The 24,736-nt window shown below is 39.2% G+C and overlaps 1 protein-coding gene across 3 annotated transcripts in view; it reads left to right on the top strand.

Moving 5' to 3' along the window:
• Nucleotides 1–19,039, top strand: part of PRKN (parkin RBR E3 ubiquitin protein ligase) — a gene marked incomplete at its 5' end in the record, with an annotated part of 673,262 nt that extends 654,223 nt beyond the window's left edge. For all 3 annotated transcript variants that reach the window (XM_083857571.1, XM_083857570.1, XM_083857572.1), the window contains 3 exons: nucleotides 2,837–2,923; nucleotides 14,615–14,732; nucleotides 17,773–19,039. In XM_083857571.1, coding sequence (XP_083713697.1) covers nucleotides 2,837–2,923; nucleotides 14,615–14,732; nucleotides 17,773–17,882 — 315 coding nt within the window. In that variant the 3' untranslated portion in view covers nucleotides 17,883–19,039. The remainder of the gene's footprint in view (nucleotides 1–2,836; nucleotides 2,924–14,614; nucleotides 14,733–17,772) is intronic.
• Between the last annotated feature and the right edge of the window lie 5,697 nt (nucleotides 19,040–24,736).

Below are 24,736 nucleotides of genomic sequence, written 5' to 3'. Positions count from 1 at the left end.
GGGATTTATTCTTTGTGTTGGTTGTTTTCCAACCAAAGAATCTTTCAAGGGTAACAACAGCAAGTGCCAAATGCGTAAAGACATAGAAAGTTTATCTGCTGTTTATATTATCACAGCAATCTGCCAGTCTTTTTTTGGCACAAGAAGGAAAAGAAAATGTGACTATTATTAGTAATTACACTACTTACAGTAATTTTAAACACTTACATTAAATTTATGCAGAAGTATTAAATCCTGACTGAACAGCAAATCCTTTCCTTTCCAAGGGCAAAGTGACTGTATTAATATTAATGAAGCCATAAAATACAAGTTAACTGACAGGATTTTTGCAGTTGCTTACTGCAACTGTATTTTGTTACTGAAAATTTATCATATTTCTCATGTCTGAAAGTAAAAAATGAATAAAACTATCACAAACTGCTCTTTGCTGTAAGTGACATGCCTTTTCTTTATGATGCATGCTTTGCCATAAAAAGGGAGTGCTTAATGCATTTCTGTTGGGAGATGCCTATTTATTCTGACAAACCGATCAGCCTCCAGGGTGTTTCTTTGCCACAGAACTGATTCTACATCTCATCCATTATCTAATAAGATGCGAAAAGAGTATCCTGTCTCACAAAAAAAATCAGGCTTTGTTTCATTACAAGGATGTGGCAGGCCCACTTACAGACTTACTTGCAGGATATACAATTGTTAGTGAAAGACCCAGTTATACACTCATGAATGTTTCCAATAGGCCTGTGGGGAAAACATTGGTAACATTGGTACTGAAGATCATTTATTTCAAAGGCAAGTATAAAATATGGCCTCTATAATGAGAAAATGCATTTCACATCTTAAATAGTACTGCAGGAGCTTATGAATTTTATTATTGTAATAAACACCAATGCCACATAAACTACCCAGCCAGAATGTCTCTGCAAAATATATGCCCTGGTTGTTTTTCTTCTCTTTCTTCATTATTTCTCCCTTTACAATGTTTATGAAAGGTTTAAAATAGTGTTTGCATGGGAAAAGAGAGATTGGAGTAAGGAAAGCAAGCTGAGGCATTGTGTGATAAGGCAGTGATAGAGCAAGTGTATACAAAATATATCAGATAAATCTTGTCAGTCAGATGTGCTCATAAGGAAATAAAGTCACAAAGGAAAAAGAGAGTAGGATACACAGTAGGAAATTCAATTAAACCCAGGCATAACCTTAAATGTTAAGGGATAACAAGTCTTTAAGACATTAGGTATCCAGATGGAAAGTTAAATTACCTCTCTCTATGTGTTTAAGCAGAGTTTAACACGCCCAAAACTTTTGACCACTAATGCACTGCAAATCGTTGTTTTATTTAAATGATGCTCTATTACAACAATGCAGCCTCCCATACAACATACCCCACAAAAAAGTGCCTCCATTCTGAAGCTGTTTGCTAACAACCACGAGTGAATTAACAAATCAGTGTTGGTTGAAGTAAAACAAAACATTTTAGATCGTTGACAAAATAGAGGGAGAAGTGACATGAAAGCAAATAGTGATTAGGCCTGATATCTCTGGAAGTTAGAACACTCACTCCACTCCACTGCTCCAAATTTCCCTGACTTTCTGAATAACAGGATCATTCCTTTTGGACTTGCACAATGCTTCTTTTCATAAATGGCAGTTTCTTTAGCATGACAATAAAATATGATTTTCAGTGCTTCTTAGAAAAGTGAAAATACAGCTTGAAAGAGTTCAAAAAGAAATTACAAAAGCTGGAATTACTGGCAGACAAACGTTCTAGTGTCATGTCCTCCTGATATCCTTTATTCACTACATGTGACTGCAGCTCTGTATCTAAAAATCAAGGCTGTTTTTTCAGTCTTGCTCATAATGCCAGTCAGAATGGCTTACCCCTGAGAGATCTTTTGGAGTCTGGAGTTGCATCAAGACAGCATAGCTTTAAAACAGCATAAGAGAGACCCACTCTACATTATTGACTTTTCCCCTTACCTGCAAGGACACAGAATTTAATGCAGCATTGATGGGTCAAAGATTTTGACACATGTCAAGTCAGATATCTTCATTTTAGAGCTTAAAAAAAGGCATTGAACTTGATACATGTGAACCACTTTAGGTGGCAGAGGCAGTCAGACTGAGCTAGGGACAATTGTTTCACTTATCTGCAAAAGACGTTACTTTTCAATTAAGCCTTATGTAAAGAACAATGTTATTTAAGGAGGATAATACCAGAACAAGTGCTAAAAATGCAATAAAGGTCTAGAGGTAGATGCCTAAACCCTGTGTTAAGTATCCTATCATTGTGTTCTTTCTATAGATTTTTTTTAAACCATCCCGTAAAGGTCTATGGCAAGGATATAATTTCCTAGAAAATGATATTTCATATGGCCTTTTATAAAGTGGTCATCCCCTAGCAAAGTCAGCAATAGTTTTCTATAGAGAAGGCATTTGATTCAGAACTATGAATAGACCATTTCCATTAGCAAACAATATACAGCAGAACAGCTTTTTTCAGCCATCACCCTTCTTCTATAAAAAGATTTCACAGCAGGAAAAGCACACCCAGAACTATCAAGTATGACTTTACATCCCTAAATGAACCATGTTGTAAAATCTCATTTTTAATAATGGCATTTACGTTACTTCCCCGATGAAATGTATAATCATAACAGCAAAATTGTTGTGTTAATGATCAGAGTGTATAGTAAGATGCACAATTAGGAGGATTATGGGAATTTAATGGGAAGAGAAGGGCAAGGGATCATCTGTTGTATGACTCTTCATGATTGTAACCTGCTGTCTATGTCTCTAATGTGTTTTTATGTCTGGCATGCTTTGGTTTGTTTTCCAGTCCGTGTTCTGCCGGGAATGTAAAGAAGAATTCCATGAAGGGAAATGCAACTCTCTCCTCAGCCCACAGGGAGCCATGGCCCAGAAGGTATGGATCTCACAACTCCTGATTGTTATCCCTGGCCCAGCCAGAGTGACATTTGTCAAATGGGTCCTAATTATAATCCTAAGTAAAAGCAATTATGTTCATGCTTAATTACTCCAGCCATCGGAGTTGTCGAATTGCCTTTGCGCTGGATTTCAGTCTCTTTGATTGATAGAGTAGCTGAGTTCTGTCAGGAACACATAAGGCTCTGCCATCAGCTGATAAAGAAAAGGTCTTCCCAGTGGGCTTCTAGGGTTGTCTCTATTCAATGTGAACACTTTTGAAAGGCTTTGTATAGTCTTGCTGCTTATTTAAGTCTTTCAGCTTATTTTCACTGCACCAGTCAGGAAATCATGTGAGTTTGGGCCAAATAACAGGGCTTTTATACAGCCTATGCAGAAAATACTATTGGTAATTTATGTTTTAGCTTACAGAAATAAAAAATAGATTGTCTAGGCTGCAAGCTGTTAGATGATAATTATTCTAGGCTGCTCTATAATTTTGTAACTATTGTAGCTATAGATCTGGACAGGAAATAGCTTTTCTCTCCTGGCATTTCTCTTTGTTTGAGATTCAAGTTTTCCTTGAAATAAATAAATCATGTAAACCACAGTCTTTCCAACTTAAAAAAAAAAAAGGAGATTGAAAGAGAGAAAGAACAGGAAATATATCCCCTAAATATCTCACAGCTTGATGCCCAGGCTGTACTCCTAGGAGCAGAAAACTAGTATTCAGATATCTGGCGGGTTTGATGCTAAGAGGAAACTCAAGCCCTGAGCCTCCACACAGTCCAATGTGGCAGATAAAAGTTTGTGGGCAGGTGTTGATGAAGGCTTGCATCCAGCCAGCTCTCAGGGAGGTGTGCCAAGCTCCTGTAACTCCTGCAGGCAGGCTCTGTCTGAGGCTGCCTTTTGGGGACTCACTAAACACAGAGACTGGCAGGAAGCTGAAATTCTACTGGGAATCTTTGCCATATGCTACCTGGAGGTGCTTCTTATGCCATACTTTGCAGACCTTGCATTAGGTCATGACCTGTGTAGAGATTCCTCTCTTTAACCTTTCTTAGTGAAGCTCTTCTAATTTATAATAAGAATTAATACTGGTTGAGACAGAATGAAACAGCCTGTATCTGTGTAGTCAGTCAGGGTATCTACCTCTGTTGACCTGGAACATGTGTATTGTATCAGACCCAAAATCCATCTACTTCCCCAGCCTCTAGTGATTTGTGATGCACATGTGGTGTTTTATGTTTAGTGGCTATTGCCAATTTTTTTTTTTCATGAATTTGTGCAACCCATTTTTGAAGCCATATGTATACGTAATAAGGAGATTTGCAGCTTAGCTGCCCTCTATGAAGAACAGTTAAATTTTATTTGCAATAGCCTTACAGCAGTCTTCCAGTTTCAATTCACATTTATATAAAAAAACAAAGCCACTTCAACAGAGACACTGAGAGTTGCCTAAAGCATCCAACATCCCAGTAAAGCAGGATGCCAAGGCTCAATGTCTTACCTGAATTAAATTGAGCTAGAACTTGAATACATCTCAACATGAACAGAGAGCTCTATATTCATTAAGTTATTTATGCTTAGAGTTTTGCCTAGAGTATTGAAAGTTGTCATGGCACATTAAAAGTTAGTTCAACAAACTTGGCTCTGTGAAAGCTAGAGTTCATGTAATTTTTCATCTTCTGAGGCAGAGATAAAGGTATGCCAGGAAAAATCAGAATACCACAGGAAGAAGTAATTTATTTAAAATATTTGAATATTGCCGTAGCTTTTCCCTATAACAATGGGAGCACTTCGCCCATCTGAGTCAATCTCACAACTCATGAATTGCACCCAATTAGACTTAGCAATGTTGACTGCAGCTGCATTTCTAGTCTCAGGTGAATGTTCTTGCTGAAAAATTTCCTGTACTCTCAAGGAACTGTTCCAGAATAGCTGAATGACAGTACCAGAATAATTCTTGCACCTACACAAATCAGGTCTCCTGCATAGACAAGACCACAGACTGCACAGGATTCATTGAGACTCCAGTCTAAGCTGAAGATGATTGACTTAGGCCCGCCTTCTCTTCCCTTAGTGAGAGCTGCACTAATTAAACATCTCCACGAGGCGGTGCTGTGCCACTGAAGGAATGTTTTCCCTCCTTTTCCTTGGCCGGGAGCGCAGACCGAGCAGCAGCACCAGGGTGAGCGCAGGAGATGCTGGTGAGATGCTGGTTCCACCCGACCGCATCACCGCCCTGCACACAGCACTCCTGTACCGGCACACAGCCATGGGACATGCATGGAGAGCACGGCCCGGGGAACAGCTTCCATCTCTCTCCCTGAAACTGGTGTAAACATTTATCTGCTTGTGCTTTCAGGCTGTCTGTTCCACCCGGCATCACCTGCCAGGTGCACAGGTCGATGTGTCAGACCTGTGATTGTAGGGCTGGGTGAGGCAGTGAGAAGGTTTGTTTCATGGTAGAAGCACGGTCTGTTTCAAGGTGGGAATAATACACTTCCAGGATTGTCTCCAGCTCATGTAATTTGACTCCTGTCTGGATCGTTTCCATATCATTCATTTTGTCAAGACATCTTATTGCCACAACCTCTGCCAGTCAAATTTAAGGATCAAACTAACACACTGCCACTGAACTGTTCCTCTCCAGAACAGGGGCAGGATACACAGTCAGTTTCAGGGAAATACCTCCAATAAGAAAAACGTAGGGTTTGCTTTAGCCTGTAGTGGCTCCAGCAATGAAAGGACCTTCTCTTGCCTTCACGTATCTGCAAATGCCTGCAGGTCTCTGATGTCCAACAAGATGAAACCCTGTGGACAGGTCAGGCCTAGGTCAGCATGAGAGAGCTGAATGTGGTGGAGCATGAGGAGTGTGAAAGAGGTGAAAACAAACAAAAAAGAGAGTTGTTGGGGAACTGGGTGACCGGTAGTTGATGGCAGCATGGAGAGCTGTGGTGACGCTCTATGCAGCCCTGCTAAGGTGTGTCGGGGCACTGCAAGAGCTGGCCACTTCTTGGGGACTTCCCATGTGTCAGGGATGCCTGGGGACAGGGATGAGCCCAAATGGTGGAAGGTGGGTCCACAGGTGGCCTGTGACTGGGGAGGGGGAGACAGGCCCTGCAGCAGCGTCACCAGGCAGTGGCACGGGTTCCTGAGCCATGGACAGCATGCAGGGATTAGCAGGGGACAGCATGGTCTGATAGTGCCCCCAGAGCCTGGCACCAGTTTGGGAGGACTTGGAGAAAGAGAGCCCTCAGAAACAGAGTCAGAGCCTGACACAGAGGAATTTGAGTGTCCAAGAACTGACTGGAGGGACTGTAACCTGCCAGATGGAGTGGGAGCCCAAGAAAGAGGGAAAGAAAGAGAGATGTGAAATGACATGGCACAGCTGTGAGGGTCCAGAAAACATAAATAGTGTGGATGAAATGAGCCTGTGCTTGGGCAGTTGTCAAAAGGAGGGAGGAGGAAGGCTGAGGTAAAGAGAGGGGACTGTGAAGGAGGATTGGGAATGGGGTAAGTTGGTAGGAAGGAGGAAAAGGGCAACCACAACTGCAGGATATAGGAGGGATAAAGCACGTGCCACAAGAGGATCTTTGGGAGCCCAGTCCAAATAAAGAATTTGGAAGCTTTAAGGAAGTTAAATGGCATTACTTGCTGGCTGGGGTAGAAAAGGCAAACTCGGCAGCAAGCAAGCAGAGAGCAGCCCAGCTGTAACTACTGGTGTATCATGACCTTTCAGATCTGTGCACAGATATTGCATGGCCCATTGGGAAGGATAAAATGTTCTCTTCCTGCTGAAATGTCTACTTTTAGTCCAGATAGGCCATTGGAAGCTTATCTTAAACATTTACTTACTGGTGCAGGACTGATTATTTCCCATCTTAGTGTGTAAATTACATTATTTCAGGGAAAATAAAATTTATATGTGGCAATACCAGTTGAGAAGGTTACCATTTCAGTCTCCTGGAGCCGTTTGAACTTTGGGATGACAGAAGAAATCATATTTGATGAATTAAAAGGCCCAGTGTGCATGATGGAATCAGTGACACGGTAAAGGTCATCCAGATTTAGGTTTAGAAATAAACCCTAAAATAAACCGCATAGTCCCTGCTATGTACACCACAAAACCAAGCTTCCTGGCCTCTCTTAACCTCACACATAGACAGTCTGTACTGGTGGGGAACCTAGCCATAAACCAGCTTCCTCTGTAAGTCCCCACCTTAAAGTTAGCCTAGCTTTCCTACTATAAAATCTTTCTAGATGGTTTTCCTTTTACAAGGATAAGCAATGCACCTTCTTGCTCACTAGCAACTGGACAATAAAATGTGGCCACATATTAGATTTGAACTTTTTCAGAGTAGCTTCCAGGATGGTTTTGGTGCTGGGCAGGTTGATGAGACACCAGCAAGGTAAACTGTAATAGCAATGACATTGATGTAGAAGTGGTGCCTATGGAAATAAGTGAGTAGAATATGGGGCACTGAGTCGTAAGTGTTTTGGGGGAAAAAAGGTAACACAACCTGGATGAAATGTGTTATTAAAAACTATGTTTTAGAGTTGGTTCTGTGGACAAAGTTTGTCCAAGAAGCTTGTCCTATCAAACTCCTTAAAAATCCTGTCAAAACGTAGCTAAACTTAGTCCAAGCCTTAATTCCAGCTAGTCAGAGAAGAAGTCTGTTCTAGCAAGTCTGGCCCTGCAATCCAGTAAAGTCCTTCTTTAAATAGTCATCTTTAGCTGCTGATGAAGCTAAAATTCTTAAATTTTAAAAAAATTCTTACCCATTTCTTGCACACAGGTTACAGACTAGGTGATGTAAATTTCTGCTATTTTGTTACATTGAAAATCTCATTACCTGCTAAAGGCGTTCATTCCAGACCATGTTCACAGTATAAGCAAAGTAAAAAATGTACTGCTAGTTTTATCAGTCTTAGCTAATCAATGAAGTATTTTTAGCCCATTTACAATAACATTAGGACTTACAGTTCAAATTATAGTTAAAAGATATGCAAACTTTCTGGTAACACACATTTCCCTGGTGTTATTTTTAACCTTCCACTGCTTTTCTGGATTCTAGGCTCAATAGCTGCAGTCTGGGATGGGCTGGTAAAATGAGTCCTTTAACAGAAGGAGCATGATGTTGATATTGTAAGAATTTTTTTTTCCTTTTTATTGTATAACCTGCTTGAAGTCAGTCTTACGCATTTGTTAACAGACTCCTTCTCTGACACACAAGCCAATGTTGGTGTGTTTTACCCAAGTCAATTATGCCTTTGTTGTCCTCAAGACTGTTTTCACCCATCCTTCAAGGCCGTATTTGGGTAACTTACCACTTGAGTGTGGTTTATAATGCTGGGGCTTCCCATATCATCCTGTGCCTCTATTTTCAAGGCCTCTTCTATCATCCCATGCTGTTATTTTATTGTAGGGTCAGAGACAGTTTGTTCTCACTGATAGTATCTATAATGGTCATTCCTACCTGTTACAAAAATACATGGAACTGTTAAACCATGCAATAATACAAAAACTGTACAAAAGCAAAAGCAGAACAGGGGAATAGTCATCAGGTCATTAAAGGCTTGCTGTCACAGGCTAAACCAAATCTCTAGGCACGCCAAGTTCAGATAAAGCCTGATGGGTCCTGAGGCTCATGGTGCTGGCTTGGCACAAAGCCTGTGGTCTCTTACAAGAAACAGCAACACCATTTTTACTGAGGCATACAGATACATGTTCTAAACCTTCATCTACAGTCTCTTCCAGTGTAAATTTATAGCTAGTGCTGTAAAACTTCAACTCCACTCTTAACCTGTGGGACACTGCTTGTCCTGGCTGTAGCCCTAAGCACAAATCCCAAAGCCCTTCCCAGACCCACCACCTTCAAACCAAACCTCATCTGTTCCTTGTTTGGAACTCAGCCCTCACAGTCCTCAGGTAGCTAATGTAGGATCCAGGTAATAGCTTTGCTGCTCTGCAACTGGCAGTATAAAATTTATCTAGCACCCCTGTCAGCCCAGGAAGCCATCAGACCTAGCCAAAAGCAGAGCAGTCAGTGCCTCAGTGAGTCAGGGCAAACCTGATCCTCTTCATCAGCACACACTTCCAGGGCCCTGGCTGCACTCTAACCAGAGTTTCTGGGCTCAAACCTGACTCAGGCATGATGTCTCAGCCAAATAATTGACTCAGAGCAGAGCCAGTGGATCACTTCCCAGACATGTCTTTTGCTGCACAGGTGCAACACAAAGGCACATCCCTGTGCTTGCACACACACATCCAGGAAAGCCTGTCACAGCACCTGGCATCCTGCTCAAGGTTGTTGGAATGTAGCTCCTGGAAAAGCTCCCAGCTCACTTGGGCTGCAGGTTAACCTCCAGCCCATCTTTTCCTCTCATTGCCTCCTGAGTGCAGGTCTCAGAGTTGACAGTAGGGGGTATGAAATGTACAGGCATTGCCTGCCAGGCTTCCTTTTCCATTGTGGAACGACAGCTGCTAACCTCCCATGCTGTAGATTTCCAGCAAGCATGTAGGGTTGTGCAGCCTGGTCTCTAAGCAGCTAATGATAATCTAAATGATAAATAGTTAATGCTAATCACAAAAAAACATTAATTATTTCCCTGCATTTTAATGAAAGGAAAAGCTACTGAAAAGGTTCATCATACATAATATCTTTCAGTCAGTCCTGAGTCACAGTATGAAATGTGGAACATCTATTATTAGGCCATTGATTTTTTTTTTTCCCCCCCATCAGGTAAACATTAAAAGTTAAATAAAACATGGCTGCACAAGAAATGGCACACCTAGCTTGATTTCTAAAATATCCTAAACAACTGAAAAAGAAACTGAGGCTCAAGATTTTAGTATTTTGTATACTCACAATGTCAAGCACAGGACATTTCAACCCACAGGTGCCTAATTAAAGGAGCAAGAAAAATAACTATAACCGGGAAATGTCCTGCAAAATTAATCTCTGTGTTATAAATAAAGATGCACCAGAGGAAATCTGAGAATAGGTCTTAACTTCCTGTCTAATGAGAAATAGACAATACCTATATAGAGAGAATTTTAGCTTTTCTATTTTGGGCAGCTATAAAGTAAAAAAGATGTGACAGACTGCTTTTGTTTATGAGGTTAAGCTGACAGTCGTTTTCAGCTGTGTTGCCACTCATGAGAGAAGGCACATTCGTTATTCCACTCATGGAAAACGGTTATATAAGAATGACCTGTACTAGATTAGATTTTCTGCTCTAGAGCAGTGCAAATTCAATATTCACCATCTACCTGAATTTAATTCACTATATGAATGGCTGCAACACACAGAGTGAGAACCTTGATGTGCAGTGTCACCAAACCAGAGCACTCTTTCATCTTGTATCCAATATAATACCCTGTGTATATCAATTTGATTTTAACTAGTTGCTGTCATCACAAAGCAGCTCTTTCATTTTCTGTTAGAATTCCCTAGGCACATTAGACAAATTGGCTCACACAAAGCTGCTTCATGTGGATTTAACCAGCTCATTGTAGTACTGGCACCTCTATTTTTTCTCTGTGTGAAACATATTCTCATTGAATGAATATCTTTTCTGTTCCTTATCTATAGCCACATTTTAGCCTTTTGATTAGCCTAAATCTGTCTCTAAAATACAGCAATAGTCCCATAGCTGTGTACATCTCTCTTTGTGAGATTTTGACTCTTAAATGGCTCAAATCATCAATTTTCTTCCAAAACCCTCTAGCCTATCTAGTGCCCTACACACCTGCTATTATTACCCCCTGCAGTAAAAAGCATCAATAAATTTGACAGTATGTTAATTCATGTGATCATGTTCATAAAACAGCCCTGTTGAAGCCAAGAAGACAAAATAAATTTAAGTTGGATTGCTGTCACCATCCATTGTAGATCCAGCTTCAACAGCTGAGGCTGCTTTTGCTTAGAGCTCTAGCTCTAGTGGGCTGTGTTAACCTAAATATTATGGTAGGATGAACATTGCTTGTGCACAATGAATTATTCTTTGTCTTCCTTTCAAATGCTTTCAAGTATACATAGCTCTTCTCACATTCTTGTTAGAAAATGAGTAACACTTCCTGTTTTGAGACATCTAAACCTTTTTAAAATTCTGTATTTCACCTAAAGCAAAATAATTTTACATATTTCTTTTACCCTAAATAAAAAGCTTATTTTTTCAAGTAAAATTCTCTTAAAACCAACCATTTCTGATCAAAAGCAAATGTATTTCAGATTTAAAGAAAGCTTAACTAGGATACATTTTTAAAGTTATACAGGGTTGGCTTTTTTGCTTATCAGGGAGAGATGAAGCACCAAGGGTAAACAAGCAGGAATGCAGAAATTACATCCACTTAAAGCAAAGCACAATGAAGGTTAACAGTTGCATATTCTATTCTGAATTAAGGGCCTTCAGTTTTCAGATGTTGTGTATACCAGGCAAAATAAGCGTGATCATAAAAGAAGCATGCTAACATAAGGCAGTATATAATTCAGTGGATGTCAAAATTTAACATTATTTAACATTCCAGTATTTTGAACAAGAAGCCTTCCCATGAATGTTTTTAGTCTAGATGGTACTTCTTAGTTGCTGTCCGTGAACACATTCTTCATTTGCTTCCATGTAGTTCTACTGACAGGTCGATGTGTACTCTATCACCTGAATGAGATGCTGCTCTAAGAAGGATACTCTTTTTCTATTTCAAGATGCTTTCTGTCCCTATAGATCTCTTTCCAGTACTGCATGATATTGATTAACTGCAAAGAAAGCATTCCATGTACATTTTTTGTACTGTTGTATGGTCCTCGGCAGTCTCTGTGGTCCCTTTATGCCTGTTAGTTTTTCCAAAAGACTCAGTGTAGAAACAGAAGTAAATCCGTGTCCTTCAGTGTGACCCAGTGATAATAAGACAAACTTTTCCTCCTGTGTCCCTCAGGGAATACTGCAGGGGGGGTATTGAATACTGCTTACAGCAGCTCCTTCTTGCTTGCTGTTATTTATGAGTATTCATTCCTGGTCATAATATGCAGCACAGTTGAGAATCAAAAGAATTATTCATAAAGTGGCATGGATGAAGTCTAGTAGCTTTTTCATAGTGCTGGGACAAATATTCCATACTAACTGTGGAACTAGAGCATATTGTGTTGAGTGAGCATCAGAAATGATCAAAGTCTCCTGTTCTCAGCAAACTGATGTGTGATGCACACCTGGAGCATCTCTGAACTTCCTGTCCAAGACCAGGCAGAACAAGCAAAGCTGGAGACCCCTCTGCTTGACAGACCTAGGCCACTGTCAAGGAGATTAGGTTTGCTAGTTTAGGATGTAGGAATATGATTGAAATAGACACTGGTAATGAATTGCCATACACCTTTTCTTTATTGTTTGAAGAAAAAATGCAGATAAATCTATGTGTTCTCGCTATCACTGGGTGTGGAGCAATAAATAAAGCACATGAATACTGAAGGCTTGGAGATTCAAACCATCTGATTTCTTCACTGAATCAGAGGGACCCCATCACTGTAATTTCTCTGTGTTTGGTTCATGCGGCAGGAAGTTTTTAACTTAGCATTCAGCAAGACTGGGCATAGGAGGTATGTTTCAGCTCTAATGGGCTGAAATATCATGGCGCTGCATCTAGTTCATGCTAGAATTTTTGCAATGGAAAACACTAAAATAATAATTCACCACTGTTTTCAGCAATTTGTTCTTGGTGAAATGCATGTGTATAAAATTGCTAGGAGTTGTTTCTTTTAGTTATTTCTAAGGTCTCCCAATTTTGGTTTTAGAACTAAGATCAAAAATGTTTATACAAATAAAGTTAGCAATTTGGTATGTGAAATTTTTCCTCAGTGTCCTTTGCTATTAGGTCACATCAAAGACATGAAGATGGAGAAAAAATGTATGTTTGCAAGTATTAAAACACTGGATTTGGACTCTTTGAGAAAACAGAGCCACTGTGAAGCTCTTCTGGACTGATTACAAAAATTTAAAATACATCTGGTCTTCTCATTTAGTGCTTCTGAAAAGAACAGCAATGTTTTGTCACTGCTGTAGTGATTTTCATCTGTATGCATGTTAAGCAATGAGTTCTCATTAAAATGAGATATCATCTTATTTCTGGAAAAATTTCCGGAAAACTGAGGCCCAGGTCAAGTGTTCCCCACTCTCCCGCTCTGCCTCCCTGAGCTGCCTCAGATTGCTTGCAAAAGTCATCCTTCCTTAAGGATGTAGGTGTTGAAAAATCAATACTAGATTATGTTCTTTGCTATTAGCCTGAGCAGCTTTTTCTATTTCCCAGAAGTTACTAATGTGCTGTTGTAGAGAGGTCATCTTTCTGCTGAATTGCTGAATAATCCAGCAGGGTGCAGGGCCGAGTGCCCTCCCCACAAGCAGGGAGACAAAACTAAAAGTCATTTCTAGGATACAGATAAGAAGACTTTGTTCACTTTTGTCACCTCTACATCAAAAAGATAAGCAAACTGGAGAATATTAAGTGAGGAGCAACAAAAAACATTCACAAACTGAGGAGACTGAGGTAGGCTGTAAAATAAATAATGTTAAACATATTATTGATATTTCCTGATTAATAGAAGACAGTGGAGGGGTTTTTGTTGTTTTGTGTTTTGGTTTGGTTTTCCTTAAATGCATATTGCAATGGCCACTAGATGATCTGGAAATAAATTTCTGCAGATGTGGATCTTCGTTATTACATTTTAACTCAGGTCGTTTCAGCCGAAAACTAAAATCCAGGCACTACTCACTCACACAACTTCTGTGTTTTATCAATACTAGATGACCAGAATTCAAGTGGAGTTATGGCATTGTTACATTGTTTAAAGTTGGGCCAATTTCCTTTTTCTGTCTTACTAGAAATAAATATATTTTAAAATTATCCCTATAAATAAATATTAAAGTATATCCACATAAAAGTATATAAGTATTTAGAAGGTATACACTAAGAAGTTACAGGAATTGGTATAAATTAGTTTTAAGATCATCATTTTCCCACATGCTCAAACAAAACCATATTATGAATGGAGAGAGCAGAGCTTCAAGGTTGGAACCTACATGCATTGTTTATAGGTACCATTCACATGATTGCCAACCTTGTGTGGTGGAAATGACCCAAGGCACTGCCATCTCTTTTGTCCTTGTACTGTCATTTTAGGTATGAAACAGCCAAATAGGCCACTTGTGTAGATTATCTAATTTTGTCCCAGTCATAAATAGGACAAACACAGGAATCCCTTTTATTGTCTTTATGATGACTTTTTTATTCTGTGTCATTCTATCTGAGGAGCTTTCATTGCTTTTCATTGAGTGGGTTTTTTACTTCTTTTCCAAAATTTTTATGCTTATTCTTTGTGCCTGTTATATTTGTGTAGAGTTACGTTGGAATGAAGCTCAGACCTCCAATACAACAGAGTACACTTTATTATGAAAAACAATTTCCTTCCAGGCATCCCACCATCCTGCATTACCAAATGTTGCACTTTCTTGGTGTTTTTGCTTTTCTTGCAAAAAGGCCTTTAATCCCTGAAGCAGAATCAAACCTGTGGTATCTAAAGTGATGTTATCAGCCAGATTCACCTGACTCCTCCTTTGCCTTCCCTTTTGCTTTACCTGACTTGGAGCCTTTGCAGCACGACTTGATGCCCCAATGAGTGCTCCTTCTCCTTCTTTGCAGGGCTATGTCGTGGATGAACATGCAGCCATGCAAGCTCGATGGGAAGAAGCATCTAGAGAAACAATCAAGAAGACAACCAAGCCATGCCCCAACTGCAATATTCCAGTAGAAAAAAATGGTAAGTTTATTAGATATCTTGTACTTACCTGTATCTTAAAATTCATTTTACAGTATAAACATATGAATGTGCAGATGTACATATGCATAATGTTATTCCAAGAGGGGAGAGTACAAAATGTTTGAACAATTCTCTGTGTCACCTTATCTAAATTATCTTAAAAACACTAACTCTAAATCACTTGGTCCTAAAACCACTAATTAAGCCTCACAAAATGTCTGGCTATTTTTTAGGTAGAGAAAATGGGGCATTGGATGTAGCATTCATATGACTGGACATCCAGCTAGTTTTCTAGACTTTCCATTGTCACTGGGAAAAATAGACATTTGTAGGGTAAAACTCATCTCATGATGAAGCAAAACATATGTTTAAGGTAGGCCAGAAAATCACACTAAAAGTGGGATGTGAAGAATTAGTTCTGCTGTAGATGTCTACACAGTGTATGGCTGAATTTCAGTGAGATTAATCCCAACCCAGCCACATGCCCACGGTAAAGGAGCAAGTTAGAGGAAGCAACATGAGTCCTGACAAACAGTTTGCAATTATCAGTGCTTACCATGTAGGAAGAAAAATAATCTGCTGGCACTGGGATATTTAAAATGAAGAACAGGAATGGTAAATAGGCTGTACTTTATAGGTTAATACTGTTACAAGACTTAATTGTACTTATGTTATTTAATAAAAAATATATTAAGATGATTGCCTAAATATTATACAGATATTTAGAGGATGCTTCCCAGTGTTGTGGCATTCACATGGGACACTGAAAACACCAAATAAGGCACTATAAACTGCAAAGGGAGAACACTTTGAGCAGTGACACTACAGAAATATTACTGGGGAAGAAATAGGACAAAATCCTGAAATCTGGGGTTTAATGAAAGAAAAGAAGGCAGTTAGCAGATGGAAAGTGGGAGACACCTTCAAGCACAAGAAGCAGAAGGAAAGAAAGCCTGAATGGAAGAGTGGGAAGTTGAGACAAGATTTGGCATAGCGTAGAGAGCAAGGTGGGCAGCAGAAGAGAGATAACAGAGCCCTAGGCCAAGAAGTTATTTGCAGATTTGTAGAACAGACTGAAAATGAGAGGTTTTAACTAGAAATGGACAAATGATAATGATGACTATTTATATTGAAGGGTTTGTGCACAGCCAAACAAAAAAACCCTTCTGGTTAGGCTTGAAGGAGTGGTAAGACCTTTACTTTGTCTTAGACTCTTTTTGAGTTGCAACTCTATTTGAGTTGCCATGCTTTGAGCAGGGTTTTGGATTGGATGATCTCTTAAGAGACCTTCCCACCTCATTGATTCTGTCATTTTGCAAATAAAAGCATGAAGCTTAAAAAGTGCAATGTTTGCCTTCTTTGGTCATGGGTACTGCACATGCCAGCTTCTATTTGTAAACTTAAAGAAGCACTTCAGAGCTGGCAAAATACAGCTGCTGTCAAGAGACTGACAACTGTATCCTGAGGTCTGCCAGCAGTCCTCATTTGGGAGGAGAACACTAACTCCACACAGGAGAATAATTCTGGTTTCCTTCCCCAGATATTCTGTGGACAGTGTCTTTTACATGGGACAGTGACAATGCCAATAACTTTTCTGTAACAGCCTGTATAAGCTACAGGCATTGAAGAATATTTCTGGATGGCAGTAACTTTCCTGTAAGAGCTGAAGTGAAAGAGAGGAACACTTTCCCACAGCTAAGCCCCCAGTCTGAGTGAGTTTAAACACAACCATGTCTCTCAGAGGGCTGCTCTACTCACAGAGCTGTAGGTCTCCTTGCTTGAGGCACTCTCCACTCCTGACTGCTGATCTCAGCTGCCATGTAGCAGGGAATAATGTGATTTATGTAGCTTAGCAGGGAGGGCACACATTTGACAGAGGGCATCTATTGGGTTTGGGTCGTGTGCCAGGACTGAGATAAGTTTTACCTGGTGATGGCTTAATACAATCTGTAGGAGAAGACTGGATCTAAACTTTAAATATACTGTAACATGTAGGCTGGCCATTTGTTTGTTTACATTTAAACAAGATAAAAATCTTTCTGGCACATTGCATTTCTTTCACAAAGATATAAGCTGACTAATAGACCTTGCTATCACAAGTGGTTTTCTCGCTCTGTCAGGTGAAGCAGACAGGCCTGTTTTAATAAACCAATTCTTGTTTGTTTTTGCCTTCAGAGAAACATTCTGAAGTGGCATTTTTAAAAATTTGTGTAAGGGTAGCAGCTCATACAGTAGGGAACACACACTCCCTGCACCTCCCATCACCATTTGGAGTCAAACCAAGATGACATTTCAGCATTTCTTCATAGTGCATGCTTTTCTCTCAGTTTGAATTATACAAGAGATCTCTTTGTGTGGTAAGCAACATAGTTTCAATAAGAAGTGTATTTCTGTAATGACCTTTGACAATGTTAATGTTTTATATATTACAAAATAAACTTTTGATCAAGGTTGTGAGCAGAGAAATTAAAGCTGCTCTCATTGTATGAAGAAGTAAGAAATCCAACATGCAAAAACCATTGATATGATCAAAAGACTGCTTCAGATACTAAAAAGATATCAACCTAAATTACTAATGTCATTTTTGTATAATCAGCAGTCAGCCACCAAAGTCTGTATCTCCTGATTTGCCAGCTTTGCAAATCTTGCAAATCTTTGAATTCAAATTCAAAAGATAATTTAATTTTGTTTATCTTCTGGTTCACAGCTGGACTAGCACAGAGTAACCTTGAGGAGGTACCTCCAGGACTGCTTTGAGAGGTCACAGACTATCATCTCTTTTCCCTACCCCTAGCATAGTATTTTTTAATTTCCTCCTACCCCTGCAGTCCCTCAAGTGAGAAAAGCACATTAAAGCCCAATAAGAGAGGAGTAGTGGGTTTTAGAAAGCCTAGGGAAATATTCTTCGGATTTATACTTTTATTAAATAATTTACTTGGTAAATTAATGTCTGAAACAGTTGGTTTTAATGCTCTTAATTGTTGATTAACATCTCTAAGTGTTTTCCAACTACCAAAGCCATTTTGTTGCTATTTTGCAGGTGGCTGCATGCACATGAAATGTCCTCGTCCTCAGTGCAGATTTGAGTGGTGCTGGAACTGTAGCCTGGAGTGGAACAGAACCTGCATGGGAGATCATTGGTTTGAGTAGCAGGGCTGAGGCCAGACCATGTTGCTGCTAAAGCTTGTTTTTATCAAGGCCAAATTCTGAACCATTTCCTTAAAAAAATCCCAGTGGTTTTAGGGACAGAGTCCAGAAGTTGACCTAATTTGTTGGTTTTTTGCTTTATTGCATATGCAATCATACCAAAATCACATTGAAGTTATGCCAAGGTTTTTAAATCCACTAAACAAAAAGAATAATAGTTTTAATGGGCAGAGTTGCTCAGTGTGGTACAAAGGGGGTAAATTACTTTTTGAACTTGGAGAGTCTGTCAACATGAAGAGTTGACAGGGTTACCATGAGGAACCTCACTTGACATTTATAGTCAGGAATCCATAGGCTGCAAGAGGGAGCAGCCTGCATACGTGTGTGTGTCTGACTGTGAAAGCATCAAGGGGGGGTGGAAGATGTCTCCCGCATCATCTGCTTTTATTCTTTGACCACTTTGCTCATTCAGCACAATTTTTGATTTTGGAGCAGTATTTCTTAACAGCATTTTTGGCAGAGCTGTGGCCCTTAAGTGTTTTCCCTGGGTTTCTTTCTAGCAGGCTTTCTGTAGGGTTTTTGCTTTCAAACTAAATTGTCATGGAAAAACCCAGCTCTATGCCATACTTGTGCTTGTGTATTTGTGATATACAACACAAAGCCAGGCTACCTGTCATTATAGACTTTGTGACCATGGGCAGATTAGCCAGGGATGCAGTTTCAGCCCTACCCATGGCTGTTGGTACAGTGCTGACTGGATCCAATTAAGTGTTGTGCAAGCTGCACTCACAGGACTACATTTTTCTTGTACTTACGGAATGCTTTGGACGTGGCAAAGTGAGGCAGGAGCAGATTTCTCAGGGCTTTTCTCTACTATGATTCTTCTAAATTGAATTAGAATATGGGCATGATTCTGAAAATACATTCATTGCTCTAATGGTGTGGGGCAGAGGGACAGCTTCATTTTACAATGTTAACAGAGTAAGTAAAGTTAAATAGCATTTCCAAGTCTGAACAATTTTACTGTTTGTGATCTTTACATTCATGTTTTACTCTGAAATGAAATGGATAATGCCCACATCCAACACACCATGTAAGGATTTGCACAATTTAGTTCTGGGAAAAAAAAGCGCACAATAAATAAAGTGGTCAAAATTTTATACTTTATTTGGGTTTTTTTTATTTGAATACAAAGTGAGTGAGTACAAAAATGTTGGGTGGGTCATGCACTGCCTTGACTGATTCAGCCTCCCAGCTGAGAGGCTAGCCCTTTGATCAAGATCTAATGTTAGCACAAAATAAATTTCACAACCATGGTCTTCTTCTCTCAAGTTTGAACTAATATTTTGTATGGCATGACAGTAGAGTCCTGAAAATAAGGGTGTGCCTCATATCAGCAGAGCATGAAGCCTGAGGCATAAAAAATATCCCAGGCTCACTAGAAAAAATGTCCAATTGCTAAAAGCAGTACAATATTAATCGGCCTAAAATGGAAGTGACATTAATTAAAAGTGTGAGGAAACAAAAGAATGAAAGCATGAGGTACCAAAAATGAGAGAGTGAACTGGTAGAATTAAGAAAATGAGAAAGAAAACAAGTGGCAATGAAAAGACAATGGACATTTCCTAAAGGTAATTTTCCTGTTTGGCACTGGTGAACTAAAATTTATGCAAGAATAGCTACAATGAAGTGTAGGAGTGCAATTGAATGCCTCAATGTAGCTCATTTAAATATTTTGTCTTAACAGGGGTATTTTACTGTGAGCTCTGATTATCTCATTATCTGATTTCCTGTATCTAGGTCTATTTTATAATTTATATGGCTAGTCTCCAACAGGCATGGGGAAAAGTAACAATGCTTAATTTTACTTTGATCATGTGTTACATAGGAGTTCATCACTATATTTCATATTCAAAAACATTCAGAATTAAAGAAGTCTGAATCTCTTTTTTATTATTATTTTTTTTTTTTTAGTGTCTTTCTCATATAGGAAGAAGTTATTCACTATAAGGCAGTTTCACTGAGTTAGAGCCTGACCTAAAACATTAATGTTTTAATTGTTACGTAGAAACATGTGATTTATGCCCCTGGATCAGGGTCCACTGAAGTCAATGGACGACAGATCAAGTCCCTGTTTCTTTCTGGCCTGGGAAGAGGGGCATGCCAGGCATGAGTCATAAGGCTACGATAGAAACACCTTTCTTGGAAGAACTTGTCAGAGAACAAGATTGCGAGCATTCATCTGAGATGTAAGCAAGGGCAGGAAAGGAGACTAAAGAAAGGAGTTCCAGCATTGACTCAAGGTTGTGTCACACAGTGCAGATTTTGCACTCTGCCAAAAACAAATGTGTATTCTGAGGAATTAACAGAACATGTCCTGATCTTCTCTATGTTAATACTACATGTCTCCATGCATACATGCACAAACTTTGAGGTGGTACAGGCTGTTAATCTGCTTGCTCTAAGATTCTCATAGTTTCCACAATTTAAAGGGCATTAAAATTCAGGATTAATGCTCTGCTGGCAGTGTAAGAATGATGGAATTCCTATAGAGATGTGTGAATTGGACCTAAAATATCCTACATTGGTAACTTTTTCTTGCATGGAAAGTGCCATTAAAAAAAATTAAAATGTCTTGAAAAAATCCAATTTATTTTGCAATTTGAAGCAAAACAGAACAGAACAGAATCCATGTTTTCATTGCTCCTCTTATTTTAGCTCTGAAATATCACAGTGAAATTCCCCTCATTCAGCTTTAGCTCTCTGGTTGGTCCAGTAACTTCTGAAGCTTGTTGTGCATGTGCATGGTGGAGCCTGTTGAGTTTTTCATACAATTGCTCATGGCTAGAGGTGTGATGGCAACATCCCTGCCAGAGACTGGGCACAGCTCCTGACAGGATGCACAGGATCTGTTCTGTGTGCTCCTGCACACTCTTAGCTCAGTTGCTGAATGAGGAGGGGAATTTTCCTTTTTTAAAAACTTTGAACACTGGCATTGTTTGCTGGCATTCAGGTATTCATGAAGCCAGCCTTGGCAAACACTTCCTCAGGGCTGGCATGGATGTCTCTGGAAGTGGTCCTGGGCAGCTGTGGAAGGTTAATGAAGAGAAACGGGACTCAAGCATGAAAGAAGGTAACAAACCTGAAGGCTTAAGCAGATAAAAAGTTTTCAAGAGCTTGTGGGTTTATGTTCTCTCCTTGCAATACACTCTGGAAACAATGACTTTTAACTGCATGTTCTAAGAAGGTGATTTATTCTGGAGCTATAAAGCAAAAAAAAGAAGTCTGTACCTTTTCGTATCAAGGTTTGGCTTTGTTAATTGAATTCTCTTTACCTTGAACCTTCTTCATCTTTCAGATTAAAACAATTAAAGACTTGTTCTTGGTACTGCAATCTGGGATCCTTTAGTGCATGTTAAATGGATTAAGTACAGGATGTATGTTTAAATATTCAATAATAATTATCATTATAATAATTCAGCTCTATAACTACAATAAAAATCTCTAATATTTAATTCCAGCTGGAAATGAAATCCAAATACCAAGTATATTAAGAAGAAAATACGTAACAGTTTGGGTTCCTCACGAAAAAGCATAAAAGTTTAAAGTAAATAACACTTCAGGAGCTGTGGCTTTGACTAAAATACCATTTATTGTCTATCTTATCTCATTACAAAACAGAAGCCAAATTATTTCATTTTAAATGGTGCACTTTCAAGAAAAAAATCAGTGAATGGCACTCCAGAAGAAACATGCCACTGATGGGAAATAATAGTCAAGCTCTGAAAAAATAGCAAGCAGTGTGAAATGCTATTTGCATATGAATAATAAGGTACCATCTCTATTGCAAACCAGCCTGGTAGTTTTTGCCTGCAGATGTTATAAATCATGTAAGCTGGAGTGAAATTGGTATTTGTGGAGGGAAACATGAGGCACTTGGAGGTGGGAGGTCAGATTGCAAGAGATTCTGCTGGCCTGGAAAAGGTAAAACCTGTGGGTTGAGGTAAGAACAGTTTAAAAATTGAAATAAAGTAAAATATCATCATCGTTATCATCATCATCACAGAATCCTAGTTAGGAAAATGGAGATAACCAAAAGAGATGGATGCCCTGAGCAGTGATCAGCCCCTCTGAGCTGACTCCCTCAGTTTATATACTGAGCATGTCCTTCTGTGCTGTGGGTTTTCCCTTTGGCAAGGCCAGGTCAGCTGGCTGGCTGGCCATGCTCCCTCCCAGCTTCTTGTGCACCTCCTCACTGGCAGAGCATGGGAAACTGAAAAGTCCTTGACTCGAGCATTATTTAGCAACAACTGAAACAGCATTGTGTTGTCAATATTATTCTTATGCTAAATCCAAATTTGAGCACTGTACCCATTATCCCAGCTGAAAACAGGGCACATGCTGATGGCTGATAGAGAGAAACCCTACACAGAGATAGTAGCTCTTAACAGCTAGGTTTTGTTTCCAGGCTGCAAAATTCTCATTTTTCCTTCAGTTCCTCCTTAAGCAACAGAAAAGCCTGAAGAAGACAACACTGGATGAAAGTTTCCAAGAGAAGGAAACCCCATGTCCAGTGGTTCCTGATGGTCCTTCAATAGCTTCATCCAGATGTGTCTGACAGCATTAACACAGCATTAACAGTGATTCAATGAGACAAATATACTACTTTATGTTTATCTGATTTATTTACAGATTTTAAAGAAATATTTCTATCTCAAATTAGCAAATTTAGAAAAGCACCTCTCCCTTTTTTTCAAACATGTTTGTCTACTGGTTCCTATTATGTTTATTTGTGTGTGTTTTATGTGTTTGCCCATGCGGTTCCCCTTATGTGTCACCTACTGCTTTCCAGCTCTGTGTGTCTCATCTTCAGACAGTTTAATGCTCTAGAAGTTTGCTTGATTGTCTAGGAACTACTGGAGTACATGCTCTCAATAGTGTCTTCTCATATTCTGGGTAAGTATATGCTGCCAGAAAAAATGTCAGTGGCTTTAAGGAAGCAGAAAGGCAGGCAAGTCGAGAGAAGCTCACTTAATCATATGGAGAATCATATTTAATGTACTGCTTTGTGTATCTTTAGGAATATCTTTTTTTAGAAATCAGGCCATATGCCATTTCATTTTTCTTCATTATTATTAATAGCACTTTTTTCTTTGCTTTTAATTTGTTTTTCTTGTCTCTGTCTCCATTTTTCTGAATAATGGAGTAATGGTTCTATGCCAGTAGATAAAATATGCAGCAAGACATCACCTGTTACATTACTTTCTGGCTTTTATCCCTAGAAAGCTTGAAGAATTCACATAATCCATGTAGGCAGGGAAGTGCCATTATCTGTATTTTACACTCAGGGAATTCAGTCTAGAGAGTACAGTCAGACTACACAGAGGCAAAACAACAGCTCAAATGTGCATCATCCCCTTCCTCACAACTGGGAAAATCTGGCTGCACCAAAGTGGAGGCCACCTGTGTCCTGAGCTGGTGATGACACAGGCGTAGGGATGCAGGAGGCAAGTTTGAAGTTGAAGATCCAGAGAACACCAGTGTGCTCTTAGGGACACAAAGAAATATTTTTTTTAAAGACAGGATTTTCAGTGGCCTAAAGAACAATGATCTAACCTGACATCCTTTGCAACCACTGGGAATTTTACTGCTGGCTTCACTGGGGGAAGACTAATTGATGCTTTGAAAACACTACTTACTTTGGCATTTTAGCAGTGCATAGGAGATCTCTGGGAGATCTTGATGTCCCAGTTTCATTTTGTCTGTTTGTTAGTTAAATATTTAATCTAGAAGACATATTCATGCCCACCTCATATTCCCTCCACCTCATTTTGGTCCAAACTAAAATCCAGCAAGCAGTGACGTCACACTGGTTTTAAAACCTTTAGTTAAGCACATCTGAAGCAATAGACTGTACACACATTCTTACTTGATACATGATTGTATTGTCTGCCTCATAAACAGGCAGACAATAAACAGTAATCCTAAACATAGACAGTAATCCTGACAACTTCAGCTGCTGGTTACCAGGCCAAAAGCTGGTTGAATGATGGCCTTAAGTAATGCTCAAAAGATAATGCTAAAATGGAAAGGAGCAGTCAATACAATGAAATAGTATTCAGACTCTTCTCTTGGGGTTAATATAATGTTTTTCTTGGAATGGATGCTAAATGCTCCTGAAGAGGTTCAGCCAACTGAGTTTGTTTATGCCTGGAAGCTAAACCTAGAAAGCTCTGCACTGTGTTTTTCCAAAGTAAAGAGATCACAATATGGTCAAAGGGTTTGAATTTAATGAAAAGCTGAAGTCCATGTGTTCCACAGCTGATGGAGTTAAAAATCAGAAAAAACAAACTATCTTACTAAGATACACTGACATTTTTCAAGTACTCAGTGAAACAACAAATGCCAGCTTTGCTTTTTTTTTTTTTAATCTGCTTCTCAAAGGCCAGAATGGCTGTGATATTTACATTAAACTCAGTCACTTAATGAAGCTGCAATCAATTTTGATTCAACTTCTAAGTTTAAGTGGCAGTATAACTGAATCTAACATTTTACCAAAATATTATTCAGGCTTTGCTTAGCAAATATTAAGGTGCTAATTAACTGAGTGGCAATCACTCAGTTGAAACTTTATTTCAGAAGTGCAATGATAAGGGCTATTTCTATTGCCTCACTCTGCTGGATTTTACAGAAGGCAAACATGGGTTTCAAACCAGTGCTAGCAATAAGCTCTGGCATGGTAGAATATCTTCTCCTGAACTAGTGATCTCTTCTCAGTGACATTTACTGTGCACAAATTAAAAATGATCAGTGGCATTTCATTTTTAGTCCTCTTTATTGTGTGAGCTCTGGGGTAG

Source organism: Zosterops lateralis (genome assembly GCF_965231275.1).
Source record: "Zosterops lateralis genome assembly, chromosome: 3".
NCBI lineage: Eukaryota > Metazoa > Chordata > Aves > Passeriformes > Zosteropidae > Zosterops > Zosterops lateralis.
This window is presented reverse-complemented; position numbering and strand designations above follow the sequence as displayed.